Source organism: Camellia sinensis, chromosome 13 (assembly GCF_055761805.1).
Source record: "Camellia sinensis isolate YWXY chromosome 13, ASM5576180v1, whole genome shotgun sequence".
Taxonomy (NCBI): domain Eukaryota; kingdom Viridiplantae; phylum Streptophyta; class Magnoliopsida; order Ericales; family Theaceae; genus Camellia; species Camellia sinensis.
In genome coordinates, this window is record NC_138973.1 from 27,488,881 (window position 1) to 27,505,610 (window position 16,730).

Below are 16,730 nucleotides of genomic sequence, written 5' to 3' on the forward strand. Positions count from 1 at the left end.
AACAAAACAAAAACAAAAAACAAAAAAGGAAAGAAAATAAAGGAACAACGGGAGGGGGAGATGGGGGTGCTTAGAAAGCAGGGGGGTGAGATTGTTAAGAAAAGTACTTTAGAATACGCTAACATTTACATCAAACCATATGAAGCTTAGTAGCAAGTAGTCCAACCATAAACAGCTAATACTAACTCAGACAAAAAGTAAAATGAAAATGAGAAATGGAAACGAAAAGGACATAAGCACCTGTAGGGAGCAAATATTCCGCGGAGCCCGTACTCCTTTCGTCCAAGCTCCTTGTTTATCCGATCGACCTGCGAGCACAACAGCGGTGAGCTAACCGGCGGTGTGTGGCCGGAAAACCCCTCCGACAGTCAAGTTAGCACACACACTCAGGGAGAAAGAGAGGAAGAGAGAGATATATCACAATGAGTGTTTCTCACCAAATGATGTTCCATCCCTAGCATGGGGGGCGCAGTTATACTTATATACTTTTTGCGCTCAACTTTGCACCCATTAGTCTCTCGACACGTGGAGCTGCTCTCCCATCTGTCAACACAAATCCAGCGAACACCACCTAACCAAACCGTCAGACAACATTAGCAGGAACTTGACAGCCCGGCGGCATTACCTCGGCCTTCCACGACCGTGCTACGTAACGTGCCTGAGTGCTCCACTCGCCAAGCCCCATAACGGCCGAGCTCGGTAGCATTCCGGCAAAGCCGAGCTCGAGGCAGGTCGGCCGATGAACAGAAGACATTTCCCGCCGAGCTATGCGTGCGACCCATGGAACCCGGGTTGGCAGGCGGTCATCTCGGCCAAGTAAGCTCGGTCTAAACATGGGACTGAGACCTCGGGCTTGGGCCTCGACCGAGCAAGATCAACTCCAGGGAAGCCCCAGTTAGCTCGGCCTAAACAGGGGGCCCGAGCCACAACCAAGTGAAACCCACTCGAAACAGGCCCAAATTAGCTCGGCCCAAACGTGCTCGGCCCTATCCAGTTCGACTTCCTCCACGGCCCAAAGCCGGATTATAAATCTCCCCCTCAATTACCCCTTAATTCCGTCCGCGCAAGCGTGACTGGGATTACCTGATCCGACCGGGGTAGATTCTCCCTCGGTTCTTAGTTCGCAAAACGTTAAACGCGCTAATCCCTAAGCTCGGTTTCTTGATTTGCTTGGTTGACGTCTCTACTCGCCTTCCTGTCTCTTCAATACTGACGCCGCCGTCAATGGGGACACGCGTCGATCATTTATTGGCCTCGAGCAGCCAACCCAGCCGTCTCTTCAGAGTCAAATTTAGACGGTTCTTTTCTCCTATAAACACGCCACATCCCCCATTCATTTTCTTCCTACTGTCTCTCTTTCATTCCAGACGACCTGCAGTGCCCTCCATTGCTTTTTCAAGCTCCATTCTTGCTTTCTACCGCGTTCGTGCTTGAAGACTCGACTTCTGCCTCATTCTGGTTAGTTCTTCGAACCCCTTTATTGCTTTTTCATTTGGGATTTCACATTTTTGGGCACGAAAAACCATTGGTTTTAGGATATAACCCCCCAAAACCCTTTTTGCCCCTGCTCTCTTTACTGTTCTTCAACCTCAGTGATGAACACACGAGGATCTGGAGCGGACCGAGCTCCAGGTCTTCGTTTGATCCCAAAAAACACCAACACTGAGCAAGTTGTAGGTTTGCAAAACTCGCGTACGAACCGAGATAACAAAGTGCTGGACCGCTCGACCGAGCTAAAATCTGGCCCGCTTTGGCGACCGAGCTTCTGGGTTTACCCTTGTGACCGAGATGGTCATGCACTCCATCTAACTGAGCTAAAGTCAAGCTCGTTTTGCGCGACCGCTTACACTTAAACTTCCTTTTACTGCAGAGTCCAAGGGGACCACGGACCAATACTGAGGCTCTCTAAGGCCGAGCAGCCATCAACCAAGAAATTTGCCAAACCAACACAGCCATGCTAAAACCAGTCGGCTACACATGGTACCACTTCCTAGTTGACACGCCGGTCGCACTAGCCACGTTCCGGAAAGAATACGGTGTCCCCGCCGACGTACATCTAGAGCTCGGTGCCGAGAACACAACCCCTTGGGGCAGACTAGACCAGTGCCCTTTCACCGTGCTTTCCATTATCGAAGGCGGCCTTCGCTTCCCGGTCAACCCTTTAATGTGCGAGTTCCTGAGGTGCACCGGGCTAGCACCAACCCAAGTTTCAACCAACACTTATAGGACAATTAACGAGATAGCCGAGCTGAACAACCGGCTAGGCCTGAGCCTAGGACTAGCCGAGATACTTTGCCAGTACACCCTAGGGCATACCGGCGATGGTCTCAACTACTATTTAAAAATCAGACCGGGCAAGGAGAAGATAGTAACCAGCACCCCAGATAAAGACATGCACGACGAAGACTTTTTCTGGGTGTCCGGTAATTATGAAACAGCCGACGTGCCGGGCTGGTATATCAGCAAGAACTTTGGTTCAACATGTAAGTCGTGCTAACTGCTCGGTCAAATTACTTTCCTTCACTATTCTGTACTTAATATCTTTTCTTCTTTTCTCTTTGTAGCCATTGAAGCTTTGCAAGCCCACTACTACAACCCCAACGAATCAGCCATCAGAACCGCGCTTCTGTACAGTAACCGAGATTGCCACGAACTTCTCGGTTACGTACCGACCTACAGATACTCCACTCCCCGCCGAAGTAGAGTGACAGACTTCCACCGAGCGCCGTCCCCACCTCCTGACCCAACACTACCGGACGTGCCCCTCATCCGGTTGACCGAAGCAGAGGAGATGGCAAAACGAAGCCACATAACAAATCTAATCACCACCGCATCCACCGAGCTACCGAGCATCCCCTCCCGCACAGCCATTGCCGATGAATCAAACGGGGTCGTGGTCGCGTTGGCGTCAACTGCCACGGTGCAGACAAGCAAGGAAAGCCGCCACGCTGGTAAAAGGCCTCGCACCGCCGATCCCTCAGCCGAGCTCGTAGCGGAGCTAAACACCGAGCAACCAGCGGTCACAACTAACCCAACACCTCCATGGAAGCCCCAACTGAAGCACCGGGGAAAAGAGATCCCGGCCAATGCTTCAGTCAAAGGGGACAAAGAGCACCTCCTCGCCTTCGATCTAACCAAAGCCCTGCTTCTGCCGAGCGATGTGACCGGCAGCGACCACGTGCCGGACACCCGACTCGTAAAGTCCTCGGTCAACTCTATGACCCGGGTAAGAATTTCGCATGCTTTATTCAAATTTTTCCAAGTGTTTGCTCGGTTTCCTTTCTCTAATCAAACTCTCTTCTTGCAGGCCATCCAGAAACAACATCTGGTGATGGAGCGGATTCATAGACTCCGGCAGAAGGCGACGGACGCTGCTAGCCAGGTTGAGCACCTTTAGGCCGAGTTGGGGCGGTCGAAAGCTTCTTTGGAGATTGCGAACTCAAACAACTCCAAATTGCTCGGCCAACTTGGAGTCATCAAGCAAGAAAGAGACGCTCTCTGGGCCGACCTGGAAGCGTTGAAACAAGCAAGGAAGGATGAGCTGGATAAGGCGAACAACGAAGGTTTCAAGGAGGCCGAGAAAAACTACAACAAGCAAGTTCATGCCACCCAGGACATTTTCTTCAAGGCCGGCTGGAAGGCTGCTTGCGAACAGCTCGGCCAAGGATCTCGAACCGACGTGTTTGCCTCTCCCCCCCAGCTGCCTTCCTGTCGATGTACATGGTGCCATACGCCAACGATGTCTTCAGCGCATTGCAGGCTGAGGCCGAGGAAGAAGGCGCGAAGGAAGCCGAGGAAAATGCCGAGGGAGATAACCGCCCAAAGCATGCCGGCCAAGTTGAGACCGGCGTCCAAGAAACCACAACCACGGTCGACCTAGAGGCAACTGCAACCGGAGATGACTTCACCGACCTATCTCCCTTAGTTTAGTTTTCTTTTTCTTTTTTGTTTTTAAGAATGTAACTGGGCTGCCAATCCCACCGTATGTAATTCTGTTTCACATCAATGAAAAGTTCTGATTTCGTTAACTGTTGTACTGCATGTTGCACTGTGTTTCATCATCTCAGCAAAAACCTTTAAAAAACGTCAGCTATTTTAGCCGGGGTAAAGCACCTCGGCTAAACCTTTTGAGTTGTGCAAATCATCAACCCCATTAGCCAGGACAAAACATCTCGGCGAAAGCCTGAGGAAATCATCAACTCATCTAGTCGAGGTAAACCATCTCGGTTGAAACCATAGTTGAGTAAACCATCAACTCATTTAACCGGAGTAAAACATCTCGGTTGAAATCACAGAGTTGAGCAAATCATCAACTCATTTAACCGGAGTAAAACATCTCAGTTGAAACCACAGTTGAGTAAACCATCAACTCATTTAACCAAAGTAAAACATCTCGGTTGAAATCACAGAGTTGAGCAAATCATCAACTCATTTAACTGGAATAAAACATCTCGGTTGAAATCACAGTTGAGTAAACCGTCAACTCATTTAATCGGAGTAAAACATCTCGGTTGAAATCACAGAGTAAGCATCGAAAACAACAGAATGCTTCAGCGAAGATAAATCACTTCTATTATATTGACAAAAAGAGTATTACATTCAGAAGTGTAAGACAAATAAGTCCTTCCTCAAAAGAATCACATAAAAACTATGAAAACTAAAAATAGTACAGTTTGAGATTAGCCGCATTCCATGGCCGGGGTATGCCCCCTTTCTTTCCAAATCTTCCAAGTCGTATGCCCCCTTGCCCGCCAGACCGGTTATCTTTTAAGGCCCTTCCCAATTTACCCCTAACTTGCCTTCGCCCCGCACCAGTGTGTTGCCCATAACCTTCCTTAGAACCCAGTCGCCCACTTTGAACGGTCTGGGGTGCACGGTTTTGTTGTATTTCCTAGACAATTCTTGTTGGTATGCGGCCACGTGGATCAAAGCTTTTTCTCGACGCTCTTCAGCTAGGTCCAATTCCAAGGCGACTGCTTCAGAATTCGACTCGGGCTCAAAATTTTCACTGCGGACGGTAGGCATGCCGATTTCCAATGGGATAACCGCCTCAATGCCGTACACCAGGGCAAAAGGTGTTTCCCCAGTAGATCGACTCGGGGTCGTTCGATATGCCCAAAGGACACTTGGGAGTTCCTCGGCGCATTTTCCTTTGGCTTTCTCAAGTCTTTTCTTCAACCCATCAAGAATGGTCTTGTTTGATGCTTCGGCTTGGCCGTTAAACTGTGGATAAGCTGGGGTGGAGTTGTAGAATTCAATTTTCAATTCCTCACAAAATCCTCTGAATAAGCGCCCGTCAAATTGGATGCCATTATCAGAAATCAGAATCTTGGGGATGCCAAACCGCGTTACCACATTCTGCCAGACAAACCGTTTGACGTCTTTCTCCTTGATAGTTGCTAAGGGCTCAGCTTCAACCCATTTGGTGAAGTAGTCCGTAACCGCGATGAAGAACTTCCGGTTGCCTGGTGCTGTTGGGAGTGGTCCCACTATGTCCAGCCCCCACATCGCAAAAGGCCAAGGGCTTGTGAGAGGAAGAAGTTCTCTGGCCGGTTGGTGAATTTGGTGGGCGAACTTCTGGCACTTCTCACATTTGCGAACATATTTCTGAGCGTCCGCTTGTATGCACGGCCACTAATATCCTTGCGAGATAGCACGGTAGGCCAAAGACCTTCCCCCGATATGACTGCCGCATATGCCTTCACAAATCTTGTACAGGAAAGCTTCTATGCTGTTTGGGTGTACACACTTGAGATAAGGACCGGTGAAAGACTTCTTATATAAAGCGCCAGATGGAGAGAGCCAAAACCGCTTTCACTTCACCCGGACTTTATGCGTTTCCTTTTTATCGGCCGGAAGGGTCCGCTCTTTTAGGAAAAGGATAATAGGGTCCATCCAAGAAAGGCCAAGCTCGGTGCAGAATATTTCGGTCTGCTCGGGTTCCTCAATACTAGGCCTTCGAAGAAACTCAATCAGGAGAGGACTGGGAGATGTTCTTGAAGCTTGAGTAACCAGCTTAGGGTATGATAGAATATCACCCCCTATTTATAAATGAAGATTAGGGTTTACAAGAAAGGCAATTACAAGATGATCCCTGAGGGCATAAAATGATTACAGACATACAGACCCTAGTGTAACTTTCGGCTAATATAATATGCTAACACTCCCCCTCAAGCTGGTGCGAAGATATCTCTCATGCCCAGCTTGCCTAATATGTCATGAAATGGTTTATTCCCAATCCCCTTGGTGAGAATGTCAGCAAGTTGTTCACCAGACTGGACAAAAGGAGTACAAATGGTACCACTAGTGAGTTTCTACTTAATGAAGTGACGATCAATCTCAACATGTTTTGTCCGGTCATGTTGAACTGGATTGTGAGCGATGTTGATGGCGGCCTTATTATCACAGTATAACCGCATGGAGTCCGTCTGATCAATACCTAGATCACGCAACAATAATTTGATCCATAAAAGTTCACACACACCTTGTGCCATTGCTCTAAACTCAACTTCTGCACTTGACCTGGCAACCACATTCTGTTTCTTACTCCTCCAAGTAACTAGGTTGCCGCCAACAAATGTGCAATACCCTGAAGTTGATCTCCTATCAGTTACTGACCCAGCCCAGTCAGCATCTGTATAGGCTTCTACACGAAGATGATCATACTTTGAAAAATACAGACCCTTACCAGGAGCAGACTTCAAATACCTCAAGATTCTCATGACAGCCTCAAAGTGAATCTGATGAGGAGCATGCATAAACTGACTAACTACACTGACAGCAACAACAATATCAGGACGGGAGTGAGATAGGTAAATGAGCTTACCCACTAATCGTTGATAGCTCCCCCTATCCACAACTTCTCCTCCTTCATCATCCCCCAATTTCTGATTGGGTTCCAGTGGGGTGGCACATGCCTTACAGCTAAGCATCCCAGTTTCCTTCAACAGGTCAAGCACATATTTTCTCTGTGAGATAAATATTCCATCCTTAGAGCGAGCAACTTCAATTCTCATAAAATACTTCAAGCTTCCCAAGTCTTTGATTTCAAACTCTTTAGCTAAATATTTCTTCAACAAAGGTATTTCCCCACTATCATTGCCTGTAAGAACTATGTCATCTACATAAACAATAAGTGTTGTAGTCTTACCTTGTGAGGAATGTTTTACAAACAATGTGTGATCTGCCTGACTTTGTTTGAAGCCATATTTAAACATAGCCTGAGTGAATCTCTCAAACCAAACCCTTGGAGACTGTTTGAGACCATATAATGACTTCCGTAATTTGCATACTTTGCCTGCTGTTTGATGATCCTCAAAACCCGGAGGAATGTCCATATATACTTCTTCTTCGAGGTCACCATGGAGAAAAGTATTCTTGACATCAAATTGATAAAGCGGCCAATCTAGATTAGCTGCTAGAGAGAGAAGTACTCTGACTGAATTCATTTTAGCCACGGGTGCGAAGGTTTCCTGATAATCAATGCCATATGTCTGAGTAAACCCTTTTGCCACAAGTCTTGCCTTGTAACGCTCAATAGACCCATCTGCTTTGTGTTTCACAGTATATACCCATTTACATCCCACAGGTCGTTTGCCCGTAGGTAACTCAGTCAATTCCCAAGTGCCATTCTTCCGAAGTGCTTTCATTTCCTCAATCATGGCTAATTTCCACTCAGAGGTAGCAAGAGCATCCTGAAAATGGTTAGGAATGCTAACAGAGGAAATATTGGACACAAACGCTCTATATGAGGATGACAAATGAGAGTATGATACAAACTGTGAGATAGGATGTTGAGTACAAGATCTCACACCCTTCCTCTTGGCAATAGGAACATCAAGATCAATGGACTCAAGAGATTCAAAGTTACCTAGACTCTCATCAGAAGCAGGAGATGGCAGTGGAGTAGCAAAAACGGTCCCGTGTATCCAGTTAATTGGTTTTCTGTCTATGTCCCGGACATAAACATGCCCGTCCTTATTCTTGGTGACAGTGGGTTCTATAGTCCCAGTAGAAGAGGGGCGTGCAAGAACAACTGGTTCCACCATGGGAAGCACAGTAGTAGAGGGTGGTGCAAGAACAACTGGTTCCACCATAGGAGGCACAGGAACTGGTTCCACCGTAGGAGGCACAGGATTCACTTCACACCAAGGCTCCCTCGGAAATGAGGACAATGACACCGGAGAGGACAAGAAATAGGACTGGGACTCAAAGAAAGTGACATCCATGGACACAAACCACTTACGAGAAGAAGGGTGGTAACATTTATACCCCTTTTGAGTAGGAGAGTAACCAAGGAAAACACATTTGAGGGAGCGAGGGTCCAACTTATCACGAGAGGGAGAGTGATTATGGACAAAACAGACACAACCAAATATTTTGGGAGGAATAGAAAACAAGGACGGAGAACCGAGGAGGACGTGAAGCGGAGCCTGTTTGTCCAAGACCTGGGTAGGGAGACGATTAATAAGATGGGTAGCAGTGAGAACAGCATCGCCCCAATAGGGCCGAAGTACATTCATAAAAAAACACATGCACCGAGCCATGTCAAGAAGATGCCGATTCTTGCGTTCGGCCACCCCATTTTGTTGAGGGGTATTGGTGCAAGAGATCTGATGGATAATGCCATGAGTAGAGAAATATTGTCCTAACCCAGAATCTATGTATTCCCCGCCATTATCAGAACGAAATATTTTGATAGTGGCCCCAAATTGAGTACAAATCATCTTATGAAAAGTGCGAAACACAGAGAAAACTTCACTCTTATCTTTCATGAGATACACCCAAGTAGCACGAGCAAAATCATCAATAAATGTAACAAACCAGCGATGACCTTTTACAGACAGAACACGAGAGGGACCCCAAACATCAGAATGTATTAATGAAAAAGGAACGAAGCTTTTATTCAAACTGGGAGCAAAAGAAGCTCTATGTTGTTTGCCAAGTTGACAAGACTCACAAAGAAAGTCAGACACATGATGATTTGCGAAACTAGAAGGAAATAAATGCTTAAGTAAATGAAATGAGGGATGCCCAAGACGCCGATGCCACAGCCATAAATCAGCGGGGGTAGTAGAAGACGTGGTGGAAGAATAAGCAAGTTTGTCCGGTTGATTGAGGAAGTAGAGACCATTTTCTACACTACCACTGCCAATCGTCCTCCCTGTGACAAGGTCCTGAAAAAGACGATGATCAGGAAAAAACGTCACACTACAATTCAAATCCTGGGTAAGACGACTTAAGGATAACAGATTAACAGAAAACTTGGGAACATGGAGAACAGAGGATAGATGTATGGTAGGAGTGACTTGGACTAAACCTTTTCCAGAAATGGAAGAAATAGTACCATCGGCAATCCTAACTTTGTCCTGACCTGAAGAGGGCTTATAGACAGAGAAAAGATCAGAGGAGCCAGACATATGATCTGAGGCACCAGAATCAATAATCCAAGGCAAAGATGTATGACACAGGAAAGCACAAGGAGAAGATGCTAAGTTACCTGAGCGGGCAAAGGACGAGGAAGCGGTACTGAGAGCAGTAGAAGATCGGCGGTCCAACAATTAGCGCAAAGCATCCTCCAGTTCAGTATCAGAAGCTTGGGTAACAGAAGTGGAATTAGAATCAAGGGTATCAACGGCACTAGACTGATGAGCCCGGGAATAGGAACCACGTCCTCGAGATTGGCCTGACCGACCTCCTCGAGAACCAGACCGATCACCTCGACCCCCGGATGGAGTCCCATGAAGCTTCCAACACGTCTCACGAGTATGCCGCGACTTCTTGCAATAATCACAGAATACAGACTCCTTCGCAGCAGACGGAAGAGGCAGGCTGAGACCATCTCGAGGAGTAGACAGTAATGCGGAACGGTCAGTAAAGACAGGGGACATCATAGCAGACCGACGACTCTCCTCATTTTGTGCATAGGCAAATGCCTCCTGAAGTGAAGGAAGAGTGTCCATACTCAGAACTCGACCCCTAACTGGATCATACTCCACATTTAGGCCGGCCAAAAATTTAAAGACCCATTCCCGTGCGATGAACTTCTTGTACCCGACAGAATCAGTAGGGCAAACGGGCTTATAGTCTTCCAGGTGGTCAAGGCGTTTCCAGCCGTTGGTGAGGAAAGTGAAGTACTGAAGAACAGTCTGCTCCCCTTGAAGTGAGCTCTCAATAGAGCGGCGCAACTCAAATGCCTGTGAAAAATTTCCTTTGCGGGAATAGGTAACAGCCACAGCCTCCCAAACGTCCTGGGCAGTCTCCATAGACAAGTAGCCCTCACCAAGTTCTGGAACCATCGAATGGATAAGCCAACTCATAATCAAAGAGTTGGTAATCTCCCATTGGTCATAACCTGAGTCAGTGGTACTAGGTGCCTGTATCCTGCCATCAACATACCCCATATTTCCTCTGCTTTTCAAAAACATAGTCAAACTTTGAGACCTTGCTAGGTAGTTCTGACCATTAAATAGAGAGGTGGTGATTTTCAGACTAGGGTTGGGGTTCTCAGTCATGGTAGTAGGTAGAATGGGACTCTCACTCTTTGGTGTTTGAGAAGAAGGGGACACACTGGTGGAATCTGTCATGGATACAATACTACCAAACCCGCAACAAAACTAGTGGCAATCACAAACCCGGAAGGTGGTAGTAAGATAACAGGCACAATGATCACTATAAAGACATAACAAAATTAAGAAATCATTTTTTTTTGTTTTGTTTTGTTTTGTTTTTTTTATAAATATTGATTTATTTATGTATACATGTATTTATATATAAATATATATATATATCAGGCTATAGTTATATATATATCAGGATATATATATATATATTTATATATACCAAGTGTGAGATCAGGTGTGAGATCAGGAGCAGACGAAGGATGACGAGTGAGACAGAGGCTGAAGACGACAAGGGCGAGGAAGACGAGCGACGAATGGCTGGAGGAGATCGACGAGCTGAGGAGCTGACGGCTGAGTGACGATCGACAGAGGAAGGCGAGGATATCGACGAGGTGAGGAAGACGAACTGACAGCTGAGTGATGATCCACCCAGGTAAGCTTCGAACCCTAGAGTGTCGTTGGTGTAAAGGTCTACCAACGAGGGTGAGCCGAAACCCTAGAGGTTCTGCTCTGATACCAGGAAGCTTGAGTAACCAGCTTAGGGTATGATAGAATATCACCCCCTATTTATAAATGAAGATTAGGGTTTACAATAAAGGCAATTACAATATGATCCCTAAGGGCATAAAATGATTACAGACATACAGACCCTAGTGTAACTTTCGGCTAATATAATATGCTAACACTTTCGGCTAATATAATATGCTAACAGTTCTGTCGACCATGGAAGCCAGACCGACTAACTCATCCGCGCGGCCGTTTTCTTCCCGTCCAATTTGTTGGACCCTTATCGCCTGGAATCGCTTAATGTGGTCTCTTACCAGAGCTTGGTACTTTGCCATTCTGTCATCTTTAGCTTCGTAGACCCCAAACACTTGGTTGACAACAAGTTGGGAGTCGCTGTAAACCATCAGCTCGAATGCGCGCAACTGGAGCATGCTTTTAAGTCCGGCCAACAACGCCTCGTACTCAGCCTCATTGTTTGACGCAGGGAATCCGAGTGTGATAGAGTGTTCGATGGTCAGACCATCTGGGGAGATCAAAACTATGTGCAGCTCGGCACCGTGACGATTTGAGGCTCCATCTACAAAAAGTTTCCACATTTCACCGACAAAGAGCTTCCAACACTCTTAAGGGGTCCTGGGGGGCTTGAAGGTCGATGGGATCACGGTCGCTCGGCTGTTCGGTTTCTGGTTCGCTGCTGTTCGGTTCCATTTCATCCCCCCTCGGCAATGCAGCACCGGACCCAACAGGTTGATCTGCTATGCCCAAGTCCGGTGTCGCATCACCGGGTTGCAGTACTATGCCGGCTGAAGGTTCTATGGCGGGGCGCGCGAGTTCCGCGTCGCCAACATCGCCCTGCTGTGCAATTTCTGGCGAGCCTGCATTCACCTCCTCGGCTGCCGTGGCAAGATCCACCGGGCATACTGGATGAATTCCAGATGAGAATTCAGCAACGAAATTGGCCAATGTCTGTGCTTTTATGGGAGTTCGGAGTTGGAACTTGACGTCGAATTGTCCCAATTCGACCGCCCACTTGAGGATTCGACCGGAGAAATCCGCCCGCTCGAACAAGGCTTTGAGTGGGAATTCGGTCAAAACGATGATTGTGTGAGCATAAAAATAGTGCGCCAATTTCCTGAAGGCCATCATCAACGGCAAGGCAAGTTTTTCCAGCAGCAAGTATCTCGACTCTGTCGGTAGCAAGGTTTTGCTCACGTAGTAGATGGGGAAATGCTGGATTCCTTCTGACCGGACAAGCACTGCGCTAACTGCATGCTGAGCAACGGCCAGATAAAGGTAGAGTTCTTTGCCGGGCTTTAGTGTCACCAATAATGGAGCAAAAGACAGATACGCCTTTAGCTCGGCCAAAGCCCTGTCACATTCCTCGTCCCACGAAAACTTGGATTTCAGGGCTCGAAAGAAAGGGCGGCAGCAGTCTGATAACCGGCTTATGAATCGATTAAGCGCGGCGGCCATTCCGGCCAGATGCTGCACGTCCTTCGCCAAGTTGGGCTGCTTTAATTCTTGTATGGCTTTGATTTTTGTGGGGTCTGCCTCGATGCCTCGGTTTGTGACTAGGAAGCCTAGGAATTTCCCGGATCCCACGCCGAAGACACACTTGGACACATTTAGGCATAGCTCGTGCTGTTTGAGAATGGCGAACATCTCGGCTAGGTCGGACAAATGGTCTGCCTGATGCCTGCTTTTGACTACCATGTCATCGATGTAAGCCTCCATCGTCCAGCCTAGCAGAGGGGCGAACATTTTGGTCACCATCCTTTGGAAAGTTGCCCCGGCGTTCTTCAAACCAAAAGGCATGACGCGATAGCAGAAGAGTCCCCTTGGAGTGGTGAAAGGGGTTATCTCACGGTCGGGGCCATGCATGGCAATCTGATGATAACTGCGGTAGGCATCCAAAAAACTGAGCCTTTTATGTCCGGCCGTTAAATCCACCAGCTGGTCTATTCTGGGCAGAGGAAAGTTGTCTTTTGGGCAAGCTCGGTTGACGGTCTTGTAGTCGACGCAAACTCGCCACTTCCCATTCTTCTTGGGTACTACGACCGTGTTTGAAATCCACCGAGGGTAGTGCACTTCCCAAATAGCCCGTGCTTCAAGCAAGTTCCGTACCTCCTCCGCGACTACCTCGGCGTGATAAAGAGCCGATCTCCTTGTTCTTTGAATGACTGGCCGTGCATAAGGGAAAACATTGAGTTGGTGGCAAATAAAATTTGGATCGATGCCAGGCATGTCGTAGGGCGACCATGCAAAGATTTCGATATTTGCCATCAAGAACTCTACCATCGCGGTCCTTTCTTGAGCGGTCAGGCTTGATCCAAGCAAAAAGAACTTGTTTGGACTTTCCGTGTCGATCCGTACTTCTACCAATTCTTCAACAGCTTTGTCCTCGGCCCTGGTGCCCACGTCATCAAGGACACTCTGGTCTTCTGGGCCTTCAATCATTTGCACGAAGCCTTTGGCAGCTCAGCTCCCATTCACTATCACGAAGCATTGCTTCGACATGACTTGATCGCCCCAAATTTTCTCAATTTCCCCTATAGCCGAGGGGAATCTCATAACCTGGTGGTAGGTCAATGCGACAGCCTGCATGACGTGAAGCCAGCCCCTACTGAGTATCAGATTGTATGTAGACGGCACCTGCAATACCCAGAACTCCACCTGCTTGACCACGGATCCGGCTTTGACCGGTAAAATTATTTTTCCCAAAGGCCACTCCAGTTGCGAGTTGAAACCTACCAGTGGCGAAGTTGCCAGAGCCAAGTCTGTATCTCGGAGTTTGAGTTGTTTGAATACGTCGTAGTACATAATTTCAACCGAGCTTCCCTGGTCAATCAAGATACGCTTGACATCGAACTCTTTGACGCGGAGGGTGACCACTAGGGCGTCGTTATGTGGCGTTTGAATGCGCTCTAGGTCCCTTGTGGAGAAACTAATCACGTCTTTTTCCTCGGTTTTCTCCCTTTTGACCACGGGCTGGACTGACAAAACTTCCCTCATGTGTTCCTCCTTTTTGATCATTACCCGGAGCTTGCATACACGCGCCGGCTCTACTATGCCGTGGATCACATTAGCCACTCCTTGAGGGGGCGCCTCCAAGTCATCCGGTCCATGCGGATCAGCCGGGGCGGGATGTGCGGCCTTAACACCCCCATCAATGTAAAGATCTAAGTGTCCAGCTGCGACTAACTCCTCCAAGTGTTGCTTCAGAGGCAAACAGTCCTCTGTCCGGTGTCCTCGCTCCCGGTGACATGTGCAGTGGTACCGCGGATTAAAGCCCTTTTGCGCGTCGCCTAACTTAGCAGGAAACCGGACGTAATCCTCGTCACGGATTTCACTAAGTATGCGATAGATTGGAATCTTAAAGACTGTAGTGATGCCCGTCCGAGCTTTCAACCTTCTGTTAGCATCAATTACGTCATCGCGGGGGTATTCAGCTCGGTCATTCCGACGACCCCTTCCCCGGTTTCGATGATTTGACCCACAGTCAGATTCTTCGGCGCGATCATTTGGACGGTTAGTCTCCTGTCCGACCGCGTGTACCTTGCCAGCCGACCTCTTGTCTGTTACCACCGAAGTTGTCTTCGCGGTGGACGCCGCCGCATCATCCTCTACTCGAATGTGCTTATTGATGAGCTGCATTAGTTGGCCTATGGATGTCGGCTGGTTCATGGTAAGCGAGTCCCGCAGCCTATGTCCAACCGGGAAACTGCGCTTATATTGGGTGATTGTCAGGTTTGATCGGGCAATCTAAAATCTCATTGAAGGTTTCCCAGTATCTGGAGTTGTATGCCTTGAGTGTGTCGCTCGACTCCATTTTGACACTGAGAAGGTGGTCCACCTTCTTTGGCGTTTTAGTGTTGGTCTTGAAACGAGTCACAAAGGCTTCCGCCAACTGCTGCCACCTTTCGATGCTTCCTTCCGGCAACCTCTCAAACCATTTCAAGCCCAGCTCGCCTAAACTCGACTGGAAGATAAGGCACATAAGAACGTCATTGCGCCTATGTCTGACCATGACCTGCCGGAAGTGGCTTACATGCACGGGTGGGTCGGTCTTTCCGTCGTAGAGCGTAAACTTGGGCTGGGGAAAGACCGCGGGGAGCGATGTGGTTTCTATCTCAAGGGAACAGGGGGTGGCGTTCAGCCTCGCCAAATCTGTGTCTAGAAAGAGAGGCACGGCTGGGCGGGGTGGTGACATTATGACCTCTTCACTGGCGTGACCCCCGTAAGATAACCGCTGGAGCGCCAGCACCCTTTGAGTCTCTCGCCGACGAGCCCGCTCCTTCAAGACTACCCTCAAGTCCTCTGAGCGAGCGAAGTAGGAATATCTCGACATCGTCGCCAGACGTGAGGGTTGATAGGCACTATCTTGCGTGCTAGACTTCTCTACTGACGTGTTGGAATCTCCAACCCTGTAACTTCTGGTGATAGAAAAGGAGGGAGTGTGCCGCTGGCTCTGACTGCCTGAACGGCGTGGTTGGGTGCGCTCACTGTGGTCTCCCACTCCAGCAACACCCTTCCCTTTGACATGCCGTTTGAGAGCTTCCATCTTCGCCGCCATTCTCCGAATGACGGCGTCTTGGTCCCTTAACTTGTGCTCTAGACGTCTAGCGTGCGATTCTCTGCGCCGTCGATGTCCGTCTGGGCTCCGCGAGTGACCAAAACTTCTAGCGCGCTTATCATGCGCGTCTCTTGAATGTCCACCTAGGAAAGTCTCCAGGTCTGCCATGTTTGGAACGGCGGGGAGTCCGTCTCTCCGTCTGGCTGACTCCGGGGTAACACCGTCGATGGCGGACAACGGTATTTCGTCGTTGTTCGCCATAGAAGGCGATCAGATGAGCTTGGAGGACAAGGTTTTGTTTATCAAGCTTCCCACAGGCAGCGCCAATTATACGGGGAGCAAATATTCTGCGGAGCCCGTACTCCTTTCGTCCAAGCTCCTTGTCTATCCAATCAACCTGCAAGCACAACGGCGGTGAGCTACCCGGCGGTGTGTGGCCGAAAAACCCCTCCGACGGTCAAGTTAGCACACACACTCAGGGAGAAAGAGAGGAAGAGAGAGATATATCACAATGAGTGTTTCTCACCAAATGATATTCCATCCCTAGCAGTGTTTTAAAAGGCTCCAGGCGCACCGAGGCGATAAGGTGTCCTGGAGCCTAAGCGCGAGGCGCGAGGCAAGGCGCACATAATAAAAGCAATGCAAAATTATAAAATAAGCAAAATTTTTAACATAACAAATATATGTAGTATATTAAAAGGTATAAATATCCAACAAAAGGTATAAAGTATGACATTCATAATCACATCCACCAAAAACCTTATGTACTAAAATCATCATCCACATAATTCAATGCAACTAAACTTCTAACTTGTGATTCAAAAAGGAAATTAAAATATATAAGCCCTGTAGTTGCATAATTGTACTCAAAACTTAATAGACATCATCATCAACATGAAGAACTTCATCTCCTCCATCATCATCATCATTGGATTTGTATCCATCCACATCCTCCTCTTCAGCCTCATCTTCATCTTCCCATTCATCTTCTTCATCTACAAGTTGTTGGTGTGTTGTCCTAGTTGTGC

General features: G+C 48.0%; 1 protein-coding gene across 14 annotated transcripts in view; it reads right to left on the reverse strand.

Annotated features, from left to right (window-relative positions):
• Nucleotides 1-16,730, reverse strand: part of LOC114309643 (DNAse I-like superfamily protein) — a 46,009-nt gene that overhangs the window by 5,250 nt on the left and 24,029 nt on the right. For 7 of the 14 annotated variants that reach the window (XR_014349818.1, XR_014349816.1, XR_014349813.1 and 4 more), the window contains exon 1: nt 241-9,419. The exons of 4 other annotated variants lie outside the window; for them this stretch is intronic. Coding sequence is in view for 2 of the 10 variants with exons in the window: in XM_082903801.1 (XP_082759927.1) it covers nt 241-308 (68 nt within the window). In the remaining 8 variants the exon portion in view is untranslated. Of the gene's footprint in view, nt 1-240; nt 9,420-16,730 lie in introns of those variants that run through there. 3 more of the 14 variants (XM_082903801.1, XM_082903800.1, XR_014349820.1) reach the window with 2 other exon arrangements.